Raw genomic sequence first — 18,668 nt, forward strand, 5'->3', positions numbered from 1 at the left:
TGGTGTTTCTCCTTTATCAATACTAAATGTAAACTTGGGACCAGCTTTACATGGAGCATTAAACATTTATTATTATGGGGTGGCAATTTATTATTTCTTATTGTAATATATGTTTAGTGTTGGCTTGTATGCTGTTGTTCCGCTGGCCCAGTGTGTGTTGTGATCATCAGCGGTGTACCGATGTTCTAGTTCTGTGTTGACTACAGTGGTATTCTGTGATAATGGGCCAGTTCCTGGTTTCCTGACTCGTGTTCTACCATAATCCTATAAAATTTTTGCAATAATCATTTGTCAGTGTCCATAACATAAATATTAACCAGCCATGTGGAGGGTCACACCAGTGCACTGATAAATATAATTCTGCAAACCCTCCCTCACTGGGAGAGCTCGCGGTTCGAATGCAGCCAGGAAGAAGTTGAGCAGTTTACCCAAAGTCTTATTAAGTGTTGTCAAAAACTACAGTGAACTAAGGGAGTGAATAAAAGACCAGGGAACTTCTGTATTGCCACGTATATTTTGTTAGATTCTTGTGTTCCATTTTCTTTCTTGAAACTCAGTTGTGATTGGTGTTTAGTATCTGGGGAGTGTTCGCTCTGAAGCAATTGAAACTGAACCAAACCAGGTCACACCGGACTTGAAACTTCCTGGTAGTCTCACAGAACCAACTCTTGGTTGCTGAGTTCATCATTAAATTATATTCCAGATCGACTTTTCCTACTGAAGCAGGTGAAATGGCCTCAGGTGTGAGTAGCAGTGAGTCAGAAAAGACTGTAGTTGCACGACTTAACAGCAGGTTGTGACACAAACTGAAAGAGGTGGATATTTCAGTTGAATGTGAAGTGCCAAGTTCAAGAACAGTTGCTTCAAACTTGAATTGAGTTATCGTAGTGAGAACACTCCATAAGAAGTGTGAATGTGTTTGTTGAACAAACTGTTGCATGGAACTGACTGCTGGTGTTATTTTGTTTTTCTTCTTTTTGTGAACAGAATGTGAATTGAATGGCGCAAGAATCAAGTGACCCATTTGCTTCTACACCCAAACGTTTAACCTCATGCTCCACCACTCAAAGACCAGGTGAGATACTCACGTCATCCGTTAACCAATATTTCTAAAATTTTATGTGTGTCCTGACAGTGGAACTCCGTGTGGATGTTGGTATTCTAGAGTGTTAAGCCATGTAACTGCTTACACTTAAGAGAAACTACTGCCTACATCATCAGCCCTGACAATGGTGGGAGTAAATGCTTCATAGGAACTTATGTCTCCCTACAAGTTCTCACAGCATTTTCTGGCATCAACATATTCAAAATGCTGTTAGAACCTCAAATTTCACATACTTAAACTCTGTTCCTCTAATTTCTGTACATCATTTCACCTTTGTAGTGTTGCATAAAAGTGCACTGCAGTCTGTAATCTCACATTGAGAAATATGTAAACATTATTCCAGTCTCTTCCATACTGTGTCTGATGTCCTTTCAAGAACATCTTGGTTGTTTCAGAGGCCTCTCATTTGTTTCAGTTCCAGTTATCTTAAAAATGTCTGTGTCTTTTCATTAGTTTTATTCTGTTGAAATCATCAGTTCTTAATATTTTTCATTATCCGTTAATTTCAACCGCCTGTGTAAACACTTACAGTTATGCCGACAAACACAGTTGCAATACTTATGGTTTCAACAGTCTCAGATCATATTTTTGTTCTCGTCTCAGTATCGGTTACTGAATTTAGTGACTCAAAACACAAGGTTTGTGCCGTCATGCACCATGCGCTGGAATGACAGAGAAGAATGGACTGTTTATTTCTCAGTGCTCTGAGTTTTTACCCAGCAATGATATTTTGTGTGATGTCTGCTTAATTTGTTGGTTTGTCCCGTTCAGTGCTATGGCTTATTTTCAACAATATCAGTAGCTCGGACTACTGTTAGTGTCAAGGTTTTCATGAAGAATAGAATGTAAAAAATACACGGGCAGTTTTTGTGTATGCTGTTCAGGAAAGGCAGCCTTAAACTTATGTATGTAAACTTTCTCACTTATGTAGTAGCAGTAATTTTGTAGAAAAGTTTTCTGTACTTCTCTTCTGCAGAATTTTCTGTGTCAGGATTTGCCTTCTTCATTTCCCTGGTTTTTGTTAGAAAATTGAGAAGTGTGTCATGTTCATTTTGCACGTGACTTTGAATTTCTCTTATTTTGTGAATAAAATCTATACCCAGACCTGTCTGTAATGTATGAACCAAAATGTAAGAATTTGCGAACACAGAGAGAAAGGGTTTGAGCAGAAAGACCTGTTACTATCATGAATGTACCTCATGACAAAATGAAAATGAGAAGTTTCATCCAATATTAGGTGGTTCTTGAATTTGTCTTCAAATGTCAACTAGCAACACTTCATGGAGGGCTTTTAACAAATTATTTTCAATGGCCAGAGATGTGCCTTAGCAAAAGGTCATTCAGCAGAGTTTCATAATGTTCGAAATATTCTTTACAATTACTTCTGTCAAGGGGCAACTCAGATAATTCTTGACCTCTAAATGGTAGTTCTTGAACTGGCAGCAGACAAGTCATGTCACCCATTTCAATATTTCTTAATTTTTATAAACTCCTTTATTATATTCTGAACTACTAAATGTAAGTTGGATCTCCAGAAGCTCATAATTTCTTTGGAGATTTAAATAAAGAATGACCTGCGTGTACTGTACATGTTTGGCGTAAGATTCGTGTTTTTCTTTTCTTTTCGTGAAGCATGTAAGTCATAAGTTTGTTAAAGGCCCCCGAAATCCAAAACATTTCAACATTTTTGGAAGATCAATTATGGCCAGCAAATCAGTTTCTCTCAGATTGTTGCAAGCTGTTAACCATGGGTAAAAATGATATTGCAAAACAAAAGTTCCCAGTGTACATATTGTGTTCCTTATATTCACTCTCAGGGTTTTATATAGGTTGGTAATGTCTCCCATATTTTAATGTTTTTAGTTTCTCCATGAATTTTCTTCTTGACAATAGTTTTTCTAAAAAACATTGAATAACATTTTTATCTAGTTTCCACAAACTTCAAATGGTCTTCCACCGTCACTGCAGTTGTGTTTATGAAAATTGCAGTTTGTGGGTGATTTTGGTACAATTCACTTCTTCTTCAGTTCCTGTTGAGGTCAACCATCTTTTTATTTAAAAGAATGGTAAAGACCTTTCTTTTTCTTATACGTTTCTTATGTTCACAATATTTTAATATTTTCATTTGCATTTTTCTCGTGCGATTGTTTTGTAGCCACATCAGCATCAATAAGATACTCAATTTTTTTAGCTTAAAGTCGCCTAAATAATATTTGAACATTCAGTGGTAAATCAAAGAAGACAACTCAGCCATTACAAGGGTTAATGTTTTTGAAGTAAATAATCGCTGTTTACACTGTAGAACTCTGAATTCTTTATTTTTAAAGCAGATTGTGTTTGTAGGTGTCACTAGGTCTGTTCCGTTTATGTGTTAGAGAGTTGCGTAATGATACTTCAATTAACAAAGTTAACGTGCTTTGTGTGTGCTACCTACTCAGCTATGAGTATATGTTCTTCGATACTGGGAGTGCCGTGAATAAAACACGTTAAATAAATCTCTATCAAACATTGGATGCGTCTTTTAAATGAGGTGACTATTATGCAGTCTTAATTTGATTTTGCGTATTCAAATAACTTGTGTCTTTGATGTCAGCACGGAATAATTAGTCTGTAGTACCATGATGATGCTGTAAGCGTAAGTGAAATATTTATTAGTGTTGTGACTTTAGATCTTGCGTTTCAAAGTGGCAAGCCAGATAATCATTATTTTATTTCGGTCATTAAAGAGGACTAATTGTTTATATTTATAAACATGCAAGCCGACTCCAGTGAGAAGTTAGCAGAACAGAGCTAGGTTTTCGTACCTGTATGATAAAATAAAAAGTAAAAATTGCTTGCATCGTCATAACCTCAAAACCTACATAGAACGAAATATGACTGGTAATAAGACAGATGCAGAGGAGTGCGTTGTTAAACTGTGGGCCAAATTAAACATGTCTTACATAAGCGAAAAGTGATGAATATTTTGAGCCTTTCGGGTTGTTTTGGATCTCCAACAAGAGCATGTATTCAGAGTTTCAGTCATGTAGTGCAAGTAGCAGCGATCATCTGTTATCTTGAGAATGTTGAAATAAAAAATGTTCCCCCACACCAGAATATTATTGCTAAATATTTCAGTACACACACTCGTGTATTTGCGATACCAAGTTAAAGTATTCTGTCTTTTTTTATTTACATTTATTCAGCATGCCCCATTACAAGATTGCACTATTACATGCATTAATATAAAACACTTCAATAGAGTATACAACTCTAATATCATGATCCATTGCCACCGTTTGCACCTATGTTCCTATGCAAAACTGTATTATAATCAATGGATTTAATGAATTTATTAAAATGACCTAAAAATTTCTGAACAATTACTTCATGCAACACTGGCCACGTGCCACCATTCTTGACTATTGCATCTATTAAGTTCCGCCTTGGTTGTTGTAGTTTTTCGCAGTCATAGATGAGGTGATCCACTGTTTGTGCTGCTTTCAGGCATGAGCATGTTGGATCGTCAATGATTCCAAACCTGTGTAGATATGATTTGTTTTTGCCATGTCCAGTCGTCATTGCTGCCAGTTCAGGAATTATTTCAATATTTAGCTTCATTGTTTGTCACACTGACGGGAAGAATTTCTTGCACGCTGCTCCTTTATTGGTGGCGCTCCACTCATTTTGCCATTTTATAATCCCTTCTTCCTTTGTTTCTTTAATAATTGTACTTTTAGGCTTCTTTGCATATACTACATTTCCACCATCTTCTGCTGCTGCCTTCGCTAATCTGTCTGCTTTTTCATTACCGAAAATTCCGATGTGTGCTTTGATCCACCCAAAATGAATAGTCCAATTTTGATCTTTGAGATTCCTTAATCTATTTCTTATCTCAGATATTACAAAGCCATGTTTGAAGTTGTTTTTTAGTAGATCGAGAGAAACTGGACTATCTGTGTACACCGCTACTATTCTTTCCTCAATGCTGATTTCCCTTAAAGTTGTTACTGCATCCAAGGCCTCTAGAATTCCGATCTGCTCAGCTTGATTGTTTGAGCAATGATCGGGTAACTTGGTTTTTAAGCTATGAATTAGTTCTCCATTTTTGAAGATAACAGCGGCAGCGCTCACCTTTCCTGGTGTTTACTTCCATCTATATAGATTTCCACAGTGTATTTATTGAAGTCTTTCACTTCATCAAGAGTTATTCTTTCCGCTGGATGAGACCATTCCTTCTTGTTTAATGGTGCTTCGTACTCGGTAGAGTCATCTTTCAGTCCGTGTATAGTTTTATATATCTGCACTGCTTCTTCGATAGTAATGCAGATAGGATATTCTGTCTTCCTGGTCTTTTCGAAGTGTGCATTTGTCAGTAGTGAGCGACCAGCCCACTGCCTCTGCACAATTTCTACTCAATCCTTATCTTTGTCTGCTATAGCCATCTAATAGGAATCAGGAGAGACTTGTGTGAGAAATGGCCAGGGAGTTTTGCTTAGGAAACATCTCGTTCATTGTTTTTTGTGCCATAAATCTACGGCATGGGACCGCCGGCTTTAGTTCCCTCCCGAAGGAAGTTGTTCTATGGATTTTTATCACCCCTTAAAATTCCATCAACCTCAGCAGTGTTTGAACTCGCGTACCTTGGGTCCAGTGGCGACGACATTAACCACTAGTGCAATGAGGGCGACAAGTTCGTTGAAATATTACTTTGCTAAAATAATAACAGGAAAGTTTATGAACATGTTTTTTATTTAATATTCTTAAATATATTAATTAGAAACAATTCAGAAAACATTAAATAATTTAACTATTTAACAAAAAATAAACAATTGAACTATTTTACAAAGAACTAAACTATTTCACTATTTAAATACTGAAGTATTTAACAAAAAAACTAAATTATTTATTTATTTAACAAATGTGAACAATTCAGATATTTAACAAAAAAAAATGAACAGTCTAACTATTTAAATACTAAACTATTTAACAAAAAATAAACAATTGAACTATTTTACAAAGAACTAAACTATTTTACTATTTAAATACTGAAGTATTTAACAAAAAAACTAAATAATTTATTTATTTAAAAAATCTCATCTAACGTCCATTCCTTGGAGCCCAGTTGCTTTGCTTCAGGTCGATGACGTAGTCGATCTTAAACTTTATTCTGCTAGAGAGCATCGCCTTCTTATTTGTTAGTTCCTTCATTGTATGAAGGAACTCAGACAGATCCTGCAAGAAAACAAAAATTTAAAGTCACATTTCATGGGCATAATTAACTTCTTACGCTTATAAGCCTACACATAAAACTAGAAAATTCTGCCACTACTCATGTAGTTCACATAGAACTTGCTGTGTGGGAAGGCGCGTGTAAATTTAAATTGAGAGCTGAAGGTTGCTGTCTCGAACAAAACGTAAGTATGTGTCTCATCTAAACAAAGGCATAAACCGAGATTTTTGGTGGCTGAGCCTAGACATGACCCTTCGATCAGATTCCTGCTTTGTCCTGTCAGGACTGAGTGAATTCTGACATGATTCAGCAGAGGTGATGAGAGGAAACGTAAAAGTGTAACCCAATACTGAGCAAGATTCCCGTCGCACTAGACGGGGACAAGTTGAAGTCACGGCATGAGGCGTCTTTATATGAAACGTGTTAGAGTGTAGAAGAGTATGAAGAATTTCAGAAGAACATGTCACGGTGATCATTTATCACACAGAAACACTATTCAGAATATTGTCAGCGAGCTCAGAAAGGTATTTCATATCAGAATAGATGCAACATCCTCACGCGTTCTTTACAATGTGCACTTTCAACCATCGAATCCACCTTCTGTGACAGTTCCCAATTTGGCCACCAGATTGCAGCACCTGACTTTCTACCTAGGAGGATATTCAAAATAGGATTATGCGAGGTCGTGCAGAATACCACAAACTCCATATCAAATTTCATCCTAGTCTGTCCATTGGTTCTCGAATTGAATGGACTGGAAAGACAGATGGACGAGAAGGTGCGACCAGCCCATAATGCCTTCTCGCTATGATTTTGTGCAAAGAATGTATAACAATTAAGAAGACTTGCATGTTACAAAATGGAAGCCAGAAAGTCAGTGAGATCAAAGGGACACACTTACTGCTTTTTGCATTGTACTTTCCGTATAAATCTGTGGTCATCATAGAGCCCAAAGGAAGGCAATAAATTACACGGTAGGAGAACTGCAAATTAAAACTAAAAGTATTAAAAAATGAAAACAAACATACTTGGCTCTTGCTCTCCAAATCCTTGCCGACCGTCATCAGAAGAGTGCAGAGGCACTCCAAGGAATGTTCGTCTTCTTTGGTAAGGAGACGTTTAATGCAATGCTGCATGGTGCTTGTGGCGAGCATATCTGCTTTATGCAGCTCGCCAATAAACCTGTAACATAGTGAAGAATATGTCACTTGGGTTGAGTTAAGACAATAGTAAAAGTCCAAAGAACAGAAGAGAAACGAGGTTCTTTGCCTCTACAAGGTACAGAAAGATTTGTGCCTTAAAATAATGAGAACTTTTGTTTAAATAGATGGAATTTAATCAGTGTCTTGTGTGTGATATATATTTTTGAGGTGAAATATAATATTTCTGTACGTGGTCCTGTAAAAATCTGTATCTGTTTATAAATATAAAACAGCTGAGACAGAATATTGAAAATTTCAAATTAAATAATTATTTTTATGTAATTTGCATTTGATTCTGTATGGAGGTAAGCCATCAGTGCCATTTCACGATGCAAATACCAAGAAGAAGAAGAAGAAATACCGAGGAAGTGGAGACTTTATGATAGTGTGTGATCATGTAAGCAGCAGCATTATGAAGCACATTTAGAAATTTGTCCTGGATTTTGTGGAACACTTGCATACTGGAGGGCAAGAACCCATTAACATTTCAAATTTCCTCTCAGTGTCTTGTCCTAATTCACAACTCTTAAGTTCACTACTTTCAGAGTCACTGATGAATCAAATGTAGAGCTTCAAAATCACAAAGAAAAATGTAAGTTACCTGATGTTTCCTATTGATTTCATTTGTATCCTACGCAGTTCCTGCTGTAGTTCGGTTTTCTTTGCCTGCAGAAAAAATAAGTAGAAAAGATTAGAAATCGCCTTTTTTGATGGTATCTTGTAAGAGCCCTTCTTTAATGCACCGCTTTCAACATATGTAAGTTTGCATTTCAAAGTCTGTGTCCACGAAGCCCCCTGCCTTTGTGCCTCCAAAAGAATGCCATGACCTAATGAGAAATGTCGAGTGCAGCCGGAGTCCATTATTATGAGAGTTTACAACATTTTGAAAAAAATGAGTACATTAAGTGCTCATTATAGGAAGTTAAACTAACCTAAGAAGTTAGGAAAATGTTTTTTCATCTTGAGGTACCATATATATCATAATAATTTAAATTAAGTTTATGTCAGTCTTTATCAATTATGTCTCTTTCTTGTCTTTCAAGAAGTCTTAAAACCTGAACAACATATTGAATCATAATTTTTCAAATGATAGATATTCATCTTCAAGCAAAAAGGGAGGAGACAACTATTCCATTCGATCAAGCAGACGGAGCTATTCCCAATCAGTGGACAGAAGCGTAGTAACATATGACCGTAGACAAAGACATTAGAGAAGCACTTACTGGGTCTGCTGTTTCCTCAATCTCTTTCTGTGTGGCTTCTAGATTTATTTCTGCTTCAGGATTCTTTTCAAATTCTGCCCGGCATCGACCTAGCAGCAACTTCCTGAAGGTGACCTCTGGTTCGCCATTGTTCCCACGCTCTGCCGGAACTTTTATGCCGGAGAGAACCTTGCACATTCGTGCATAAATCTCTGTGAACTTTGGTTCATCAACAGCCTGCACATAAAAACACACAACATTATCACTTTGCTCTCATGTTATATTTATGAAAAACAACTCTGTTGAGCATACGTTACATAAACTAAATTTATGAAATGATGGCCACCTAAATGAAGCTTCAACAAAATAAATCTTTATCCCTTAAACCTGAGAAACTCAAAATCTCAGTCAGATGCAAGACACATTTCATGACAGCCTTAATTTTCTTGCATAAGATAAACATTTTTAGATGAGAGCAGATAAATTCTAAGCTTGGAGGTGAATTTAAAGAGAGAACAATCAGCTTACTGGTTTTTAAGATTATTATCATAGTGAACAGTAACAATTATAATTTTCACTTGCCCCTAGCGTCTCCAATACTACACTGAGGATAACTTCAATATTTAAGAAATTGAGCTGCAAAGTTACAAAAGAAGGGAATTTCTATCAATATGACGTCTCTGTCTGAATGTATCAGCTGCTAAAGACCGGTGCCTCACCTTTTCAAATATGAGGTCGATGACGCCCTTCAGGCGATCGCTGCTGTCAATTGGCAGATCCTGGACTTGGGAAACTAGTCTGTCAAACTTGTCAGGCGTGAGTTTGTTGAGCAAACTGCGAGCCTTCTTTAACAGCTCCTGCAACATCAAGTTCCCTCTCATCATCTGACAGAACGCAAACACAGAAATAAAGCGAAACATGTTTTACTTCCTTAAAGCCTTCATAGAGATGATTAAAACCTAGAGCCAGTTGCTCTGCATGCGCCGTCCAGCCGCGTTTTGTCTACACCGAAGAAGAAGTCTGTTGTTATGAGAAGCCAATGTCTATTGAGAAATATAATTACAATGCATACTCATTATATGCAATTAAACACTTGGAAAGGTAAACATTGCTTCTAAAATCAAAGAGTAAGCAAACAGAAAGTTTATTTTTTAGTGTGGCAAAGTTCCAATAAGAAGTGATGAGGAAATTAGGAGGAGACGAATTCCGGAAATGCTTGCAGCTTCTCAGATCGAAATGTCTGATCTTTAAGAGCATCAAGATTAAAATATAGACCTACAATTTTGCATGTTCCTTAATTTGGTGATGAACCTTCAGTTTCAATAAGCCACCTAGTTAGTTAGAGTGAACGTGTTTCTTAGCGCAGGACTGTTCCTTTCAGCCATCTTGCATTGGGGCAGATACAGCATTATTGACTGTTTCCAGGATCCTGTCCTTAAATGAATGCCAGGAACATACCTGAGTCTGGGCAGCCTGCTCGTTGGTCGCCGGCTTCCTTCGCCCAGGTCGCCAGGCGTTTTCACATCTCGCCAGTTTCACCTCATTGAGTTTTATTTCAATGACCGGCCTGGTGCTCATGGTGTTTGTAGTTTCAGTGGCTGGCCTTGCTGCAGGCTGCTGTGAATGACACCAAAGCAACACAACATTAACCAAAAGTGTTCACTCTTAAATGTTGTTTTGATCACAGTATTACGTACAATTTTTCCATTTTCTGGCTTTAATCATGCATTTAATACATTACTCGATGCTTCCTACAGCTCAGATAATAAGAGACCTGTATGTATAAAGCCCTAAACAGTACATGACTGAAATTAGGCTCCAGGTGTTGTGTTCATCACCTCTCACAAAAAATACAACATTTCTTCTGCTGCAGTTGACGTAGAACTGTTCACTTTATTATTTTCTATCACAGTTTATATGTTCACAACTGCATCATCAGTGAAAGATGATACACCCAAATTATGCTATTTCATCCGTAAAAGCCTTGGGTACCCTCTCTTTTGACAGGGAATACTCGTGTCCGACCCCATCGACATCGCGAGTCACCGAGTAACTGCCTTAAGCTATACTTCGTCCTACAAACTACACTCTGACAGCTACAGATGAAATCCTTCTCCTCCTCTTCAACAAATGATTCAGTCCGAAATGGATTTGACTTCTCACTTTTATTTACACGCCTTAGAAAGCACTTACCTCTTCATTTTTCCAATATCTGACAATTTTCAGTTACTGTTTAGTATTTACGATTTCAAGGAATCGTTCATTAATGCACAGAATAACTCGGAGCCATGCCCCACAATGCAACAGAAAGTTTAAACGTACCTGAGTTTTGTCATCTTTCATTGCCTTCAGCTTCTCAATTAGCTGTTTTGCAGCAAAGTCTGTAACAATCGATAATTATTTTAGATAGTAAAATTCCTCTTTTGACTATATGTTAACAAACAAGAAAGTTTGTCTTTCGAAACTGTTACGAATGTAAAGATGGAAAAAGACGAGAGGGTTTTCCGAAGACCAGAAACCCATGTCTCATGCAGCCTTAGGTGTAAAGAGTGGCAGCTGATTATGTTGAAAATTATCCCACATTTCGACTAACAATGGAGTTGCCTTCTTCAGGTCAGAGATTGCAACCGAAATGGATAATTTCAAACTTTAATACCTTTCACCTCGTAAGGCTCGAGGTCAAAATATGAGAGCAAACTCTCTTCTTCTTTGGGTACATAAATTAGTCTGCAACTCAGGGCGAAGACAAAATATTGAAGGTAAGTAGAACAAAATGCCTAGGAGAATATCTCGATATCTCATGAGACATGCAGGAACATGGTAATGAACAGAATTTCATACTGAGGCAATTTGCAGCCTGTAATCTTTGACTTAGTACTTAAATAGAATGAGAGCAAACATACTTTCTGCTTGCAGCTCCTTGATCTGCTCAGCCTGCAGATTTCTTTCCTTCCTCAGTTTCTCCTTCTCCTCTCTGACGGCTCGGAGACTGACTTTGTGTTTCTCCCCTTGCCGGCGCTCAAACAAGATTTGGTTTTTGAGTTCCGTGTCTGTAACAATTCACGACTGCATCAAATGGTCTGTTAAATTCCTCATGTGACGTTATTTCAAGAAACAGCTTCAGGAGTTAAGTATTACTACGTAAAGAAAAGAGTTAGTTTAGTTAAAAAAAATGAACTGTAATAAGAGTTTGTAATTTTGAAATTGCATTTTTCTTGCCCGTGATCAAATTCCAAATTCAGTTTAAGAGTCACTTCCAGTTGGAAAAACCAGTGTCTCTTACGCAATGCATTACTGATTGCTATTTGCAGTGTTTAAAACTGGGATTTGCATGCTGGTCACCGGAAAACATTCTTCTTAACGAAGACGTCGTTAAACAGCCTGGCTCTCATCGAGTCTTCCCGAAAGAGGGATGGGTGTCTACCCTGGGGGACCATCAGACAGACCTCATCCTCGTCACTTGTGACTGAGGCGCAAGGTACACGTGGACACAAAATTAAGTATTCCTGGTCTCAACTCTCAGAGAGCAAAGTAAACGTACATAATTCACTAGAAAATGATTCTTTGAAGTCCAGCAAATTTAAAATGTCTGAGAATGACTATTAAAAAAGCAAAATTGCAATGCATTTAACATTTTTTGGTTTTCCTTCTGACAAAATCACTTAAAATAATGAAGAGTTGCTGGAAGTCTGGGGGGCATATCTGGACATCTAGAAAGACGTACATAAACATCACACTGACGAGGTTTACGGACTGTACTCCACAACTTACTGCATGCACGGAATTAAACCACACTTACTCTCTGCTGCCAGCATCCTAATCCTGTTCATCAAGAAGCAAGTGATCCTCGTGTCTTCAGTTTCAGCAGGGTTTACCTGAGGACAGACAAAAAATGAGTCATTTTATAGTCCAAGAATTCTCTGCAACTTCATGAGGTTAATATTTATTATGAAATTGTTGTCCCAGTCACACACAAATCGCATGTGCCTTGGCTGTTTGTGCTGCACTGCTATCGATTTTCGTTTCTGCCAGAAAATATTAAGAAGACCTCACTTATAGAAAGAGAAATTAAGGCTGTGTCAGATAACGAGGGCTTCCTTTAAATCAATGATTTACCTTTAAAATTAGCATGTTAGGAAACGTTTCAAAGCTTTAATTGCAATATACAAGTCAGTTTATGATTAATCTGTAATACAAAACAACGATCCTGAGAAATTAAGCTGTTCACTCAACAATAACTTTCCTCTAGACGAAAAAATTAAGACTGAAAACAACCTTTAACAATGTCTGAATGCGACAAGTGACCCAGTCATAGGTCCCTATCAGCCGTTTAGCTTAGCCGGAATTCAAGTAACTTTGTTGATGATGGCCGACGTGTGTTGCTGCTAGCATTTGAATTCTTAAGAATGACATACAATCCCTCAAGATAACGAAATAATAATATTTGTTTAAATCTTGTCAGTCACAATCACAATAAAATTCCTATTAAATATTAAAATATTACTATAATTAGCATGTAAATATTTAAAATATATTAAATGATGTTCTCATCGAAATGTTCGATTTACATTAGATCATCACTTTTTACACGACATGTTTTGAAACAAAATTAAATTATCAAATATATTATTTTATTTTCTATTTCTAATTTTATTAATATTCATTTAGTCTTTATATTATTTACTTTACAGGATGATAACAAAACGTTCACCCACACAAAATCATGTCAAGCACGACATACATATACAGAACAACTTCGAATACGATATTAAAAAATACAATAAAATCTGGAAGAAAACTTCATTTGAAATCTGATAAACATCTGACTAAAAGTTGCATTTAAGAAATTATATTTAAGTTTATATAATTTTATACACCTGAAGATGGTTCTTTTAGAACTGAAACATGTCGTGTAAAAAGTGATGTTCTAATGTAAATGGAACATTTCGATAGAGAACATCATTTAATATATTTTAAATATTTAAATGCTAATTATAATAATATTTAATAGGAATTTTATTGTGATTGTGACTGACAAGATTTAAACATATATATATTTATCACAATATGACGCAACTTTATCATCTCAGAAATAATAATATTAGTAATAAGTAGGCTCACCCATTGTGAAGAGCTGGAGACCTCCATGTCGCAGGCAGCAATATTTGAATAAGAAATTAAACACGTTGCAGGAAATATTTTCACTATATATAGAATTATCTTGTTCTAAACTGCTCACACCACCATTCGTTTCACACTGAGGAAAGCCAACCAACTACTGACCAACAACCAACCAAAAAGCTAACTGAGGGCGGAGGCCTGCGCAAGCGCAAGCATCGTCCCTACCTAGGTGAAACCATTCCTGCGCACAAGGCGCATTGCTGGAAATGGTAAACAGTCTTAATATAAGAAACGGAAATTTTGCTATCGCTAACAGGGTTACGTCGTGGCGGGAGCCTCGACCATTCAAACTGGGATCCGTTGCTGCTGATGGGAGGTCATCCCGTCAGGCAAGTTGTCCAAAGGAATTTGGTTGGTTGGATCTCCGGGGTTTGAACCCAGAGAGGGAGGGGCCGTTTCGGCTGAAGGCCTCTGCGGCATGGGGAAAAGATCACTTCAGCTGATGGCCTCCGTGATCGGGGTGGGGGTGGCGGGCCGTGCCCCTATTAAGTTATACCCTGGCATTCGCCTTACAACTGAGGAAAAGCACGGAAAACCTCAGTCAGGGTAGCCGAGTAGTATAACCACTCGTTGTGCCGACTTGGCCGTCTTTTGGGGACGGCCTCGGCTGGCCTGCTGAACATCGGTCGCCCTCGGTTGCCCTTGGGCGACCTCTGGCAGCCCTCGTTCGACACGAGTCCCACTGGACACAACCAAAAAGCTAACTGAGGGCGGAGGCCTGCGTAAGCGCAAGCATCGTCCCTACCTCTCTCCAGGCTGTGCCGGTGGGGGTCTCGTCCACTCCCAATCCTCCACTCACTCACTCTCCACTCACTCTACTCCTACTCCTCTACTCACCTCACACCAGAGTAGTGAGTACTGACCAACCAACCAACCAACCAACCAAAAAGCTAACTGAGGGCAGAGGCCTGCTTAAGCGCAAGCATCGTCCCTACCTAGGTGAAACCATTCCTGCACACAAGGCGCATTGCTGGAAATGGTAAACGGTCTTAATATAAAAAAAAACGGAAATTTTGCTAACGCTAACGGGGTTTCGTCGTGGCGGGAGCCTCGACCATTCAAACTGGGATCCGTTGCTGCTGATGGGAGGTTATCCCGTCAGGCAAGTTGTCCAAAGGAATTTGGTTGGTTGGATCTCTGGGGTTTGAACCCAGAGAGGGAGGGGCCGTTTCGGCTGAAGGCCTCTGCGGCATGGGGGGAAGATCACTTCAGCTGATGGCCTCCATGATCGGGGGGGAGGGAGGCGGGCCGTGCCCCTATTAAGTTATACCCTGGCATTCGCCTTACAACTGAGGAAAAGCACGGAAAACCTCAGTCAGGGTAGCCGAGTAGTCTAACCACTCGTTGTGCCGACTTGGCCGTCTTTTGGGGACGGCCTCGGCTGGCCTGCTGAACATCGGTCGCCCTCGGTTGCCCTTGGGCGACCTCTGTCCGTTCTCCACTCGCGTGGTCGGTTTTCATACCACTCTCCACTCGGTCCCACCGCGTCTGCCTGATCAGTCCTCCACCAATGCTCACTCTCAAATTCAGTGAGTACTGAAACCAACCAAACCAACCAAAAAGCTAACTGAGGGCGGAGGCCTGCGCAAGCGCAAGCATCGTCCCTACCTAGGTGAAACCATTCCTGCACACAAGGCGCATTGCTGGAAATGGTAAACAGTCTTAATATAAGAAACGGAAATTTTGCTATCGCTAACAGGGTTACGTCGTGGCGGGAGCCTCGACCATTCAAACTGGGATCCGTTGCTGCTGATGGGAGGTCATCCCGTCAGGCAAGTTGTCCAAAGGAATTTGGTTGGTTGGATCTCCGGGGTTTGAACCCAGAGAGGGAGGGGCCGTTTCGGCTGAAGGCCTCTGCGGCATGGGGGGAAGATCACTTCAGCTGATGGCCTCCGTGATCGTGGTCGGGGTGGCGGGCCGTGCCCCTATTAAGTTATACCCTGGCATTCGCCTTACAACTGAGGAAAAGCACGGAAAACCTCAGTCAGGGTAGCCGAGTAGTCTAACCACTCGTTGTGCCGACATGGCCGTCTTTTGGGGACGGCCTCGGCTGGCCTGCTGAACATCGGTCGCCCTCGGTTGCCCTTGGGCGACCTCTGGCAGCCCTCGTTCGACACGAGTCCCACTGGACACAACCAAAAAGCTAACTGAGGGCGGAGGCCTGCGCAAGCGCAAGCATCGTCCCTACCTCTCTCCAGGCTGTGCCGGTGGGGATCTCGTCCACTCCCAATCCTCCACTCCTCACTCTGACTCCCAATCCTCGCTTGTCCAGTGAGTACTGAGTAGAGCGTAACTGCTATTTATACCATAAAAGTGTGACGTCACGTATGGCGCAACAGTCAGTAGAGGGAGTGCAATACGTTTCATTCAGGCGTGCATAAGAAATGAGAAATGAACCTTATGGCATGCCAGCCGAGATTGTTGCGCGTGTTCGTATTTTATAAGAACACCTGCGTTTCATATTTACACATTCTTTGTAGTTCAAGAAATACAAATTGAATTACTCAAAGTTATAATTTTTTGACATTCCATCATAAATGTAAGAAGTCAATTATTAATATTAAATATTTTCTGTGTGAAAGGAAATTAATTTAAAAGTAATGAAAGGAGGCTTGAAGTAAATTTTGCGGTTTAATTTGCACTTGTTTAAAAACAACGTCGTGTTTTTTATACTTTTTTAATTTTAAGACGATTATTGAGGGCCCCGGCCGCTGTTGAACCCATCGCCCCTGCGACAGGGAAAATGTTTCCTTCCTTCGAATCCCGACTATTCATTTTGACCAATAAGAGAACGCAGGAAGGTAAGAACTCTGGAAGAAGTGTCCTGAGTTCGATTTCCTTCAAGGGCGGCTCCTTTGGCTCCGAAACTAAGCGAGACAGAAGAAGAGTTTTTTGCTTCGAAGAGGAGATTTCGGAAACGAAGGCCTCGACACTGAGTTCGAGACCCGACAAAGATGATTTCTGTTGACGGGAAAGCACCCACGAGAAGAAATCGACGCCAAGGCAAATTTCTTTCGTTCCGGAGAGGAAATTACCGGGTCTAAGGTCACGGACACGAATACAGTCCTCGGTTCGAGTCCCTGTTAGGATGTTTGTTTCTGAGGTAATTTTACGGGCGTATTAAACGACGACGTTGACTAACACGGATGCCACCAGATGTCTCAAAAGTAAAGTGCTGTACAATTTGCAATGTTACAAAAATAACGGAAAAGTTTTTGTGGTAATATAATTTACCGCATTTGACCGGCGGATGAATAAAGCACATAGTTTGGTGGATAAGAATAAAAGGTGTATGAAAATGCGCCCCATTGACAAGTTCTTGTGCACACGAATGTTTTTAAAGCACTCGACTGACTACCAACTGCCGACAATTGGATTTTTCGCCTCAGCGTGAACTGTGCGTGCGAAATCGAGAAATTAAGCTGGTCCAGGCGGAGATAAGGCCTACAGAGGGAGGACTTCGAAGTTTTTACCCCCACGGCCTCTGACTGGGACGGAATATTTGCAACGACCTAAGCTGGACTAAGCGCAATCAAAGATAAAAGACAAATGACTTGTTCTTATGCTCATTTGCTCTTTAACGCGATGCATGCAAAATAAGCATATGTCTATGTTGGCTAATATGAACAAGAACTTGTCAGTGGGGCGCATTTTCATACACCTTTTATTCTTATCCACCAAACTACATGCTTTATTCATCCGCCGGTCGAATGCGGTAAATTATATTACCACAAAAACTTTTCCGATATTTTTGTAACATTGCAAATTGTACAGCACTTTACTTTTGAGACATCTGGTGGCATCCGTGTTAGTCAACGTCGTCGTTTAATACGCCCGTAAAATTACCTCAGAAACAAACATCCTAACAGGGACTCGAACCGAGGACTGTATTCGTGTCCGTGACCTTAGACCCGGTAATTTCCTCTCCGGAACGAAAGAAATTTGCCTTGGCGTCGATTTCTTCTCGTGGGTGCTTTCCCGTCAACAGAAATCATCTTTGTCGGGTCTCGAACTCAGTGTCGAGGCCTTCGTTTCCGAAATCTCCTCTTCGAAGCAAAAAACTCTTCTTCTGTCTCGCTTAGTTTCGGAGCCAAAGGAACCGCCCTTGAAGGAAATCGAACTCAGGACACTTCTTCCAGAGTTCTTACCTTCCTGCGTTCTCTTATTGGTCAAAATGAATAGTCGGGATTCGAAGGAAGGAAACATTTTCCCTGTCGCAGGGGCGATGGGTTCAACAGCGGCCGGGCCCCTCAATAATCGTCTTAAAATTAAAAAAGTATAAAAAACACGACGTTATTTTGAAACAAGTGCAAATTAAACTGCAAAATTTCATTACTTTTAAATTAATTTCCTTTTACACAGAAAATATTTAATATTAATAATTGACTTCTTACATTTATGATGGAATGTCAAAAAATTATAACTTTGAGTAATTCAATTTGTATTTCTTTAACTACAAAGAATGTGTAAATATGAAACGCAGGTGCTCATATAAAATACTAACAGCAGCGCGAAAGATTGGAATTTGTAAAGCATATTTGCGACGGTCACGTGCAACAATCTCGATTGGCAGGCCATAAGGTTCATTTTTCATTTCTTATGCACGCCTGAATGAACCGTATTGCACTCCCTCTACTGACTGTTGCGTCACAGGTTATGTAGGTATAAATAGCAGGACACACCCACTCATCTCTACTCAGTGGTTGGTTGGCCCTCCTCAGTGTGAAACGAATGGTGGTGTGAGCAGCTTCTAGAACAAGATAATT

The 18,668-nt window shown here is 39.5% G+C and overlaps 1 protein-coding gene across 1 annotated transcript; it reads right to left on the bottom strand.

Annotated features, from left to right (window-relative positions):
- Window positions 1–7,258: 7,258 nt before the first annotated feature.
- Window positions 7,259–10,995, bottom strand: LOC147871336 (eukaryotic translation initiation factor 4 gamma 3-like). Its single transcript, XM_087339981.1, has 4 exons — window positions 10,180–10,995; window positions 9,441–9,578; window positions 8,743–8,958; window positions 7,259–8,185 (listed from the first exon to the last, which is right to left on the bottom strand). The coding sequence occupies exons 1-4, from the start codon at window positions 10,297–10,299 to the stop codon at window positions 8,117–8,119; spliced, it is 543 nt and encodes a 180-aa protein (XP_087196107.1). The 5' UTR covers window positions 10,300–10,995; the 3' UTR covers window positions 7,259–8,116.
- Between the last annotated feature and the right edge of the window lie 7,673 nt (window positions 10,996–18,668).

The sequence above is a fragment of the Zootermopsis nevadensis genome, unplaced genomic scaffold, assembly GCF_977971745.1.
Source record: "Zootermopsis nevadensis isolate Lab colony 2312 unplaced genomic scaffold, Znev_1.0 Znev_ptg000058l, whole genome shotgun sequence".
Classification (NCBI taxonomy): domain Eukaryota; kingdom Metazoa; phylum Arthropoda; class Insecta; order Blattodea; family Termopsidae; genus Zootermopsis; species Zootermopsis nevadensis.

Bases quoted from the DNA above. Each gene is read 5' to 3' on its own strand.
- LOC147871336 (XM_087339981.1), bottom strand. From the start codon at position 10,299: ATGAGCACCAGGCCGGTCATTGAAATAAAACTCAATGAGGTGAAACTG. The intron at 8,959-9,440 runs GTGAGGCACCGG...TTTTATGTGCAG, and splicing joins TCGACCTCATATTTGAAAAG to GCTGTTGATGAACCAAAGTT. The intron at 8,186-8,742 runs GTAAGTGCTTCT...TTTTTTCTGCAG, and splicing joins TTGAGGAAACAGCAGACCCA to GCAAAGAAAACCGAACTACA.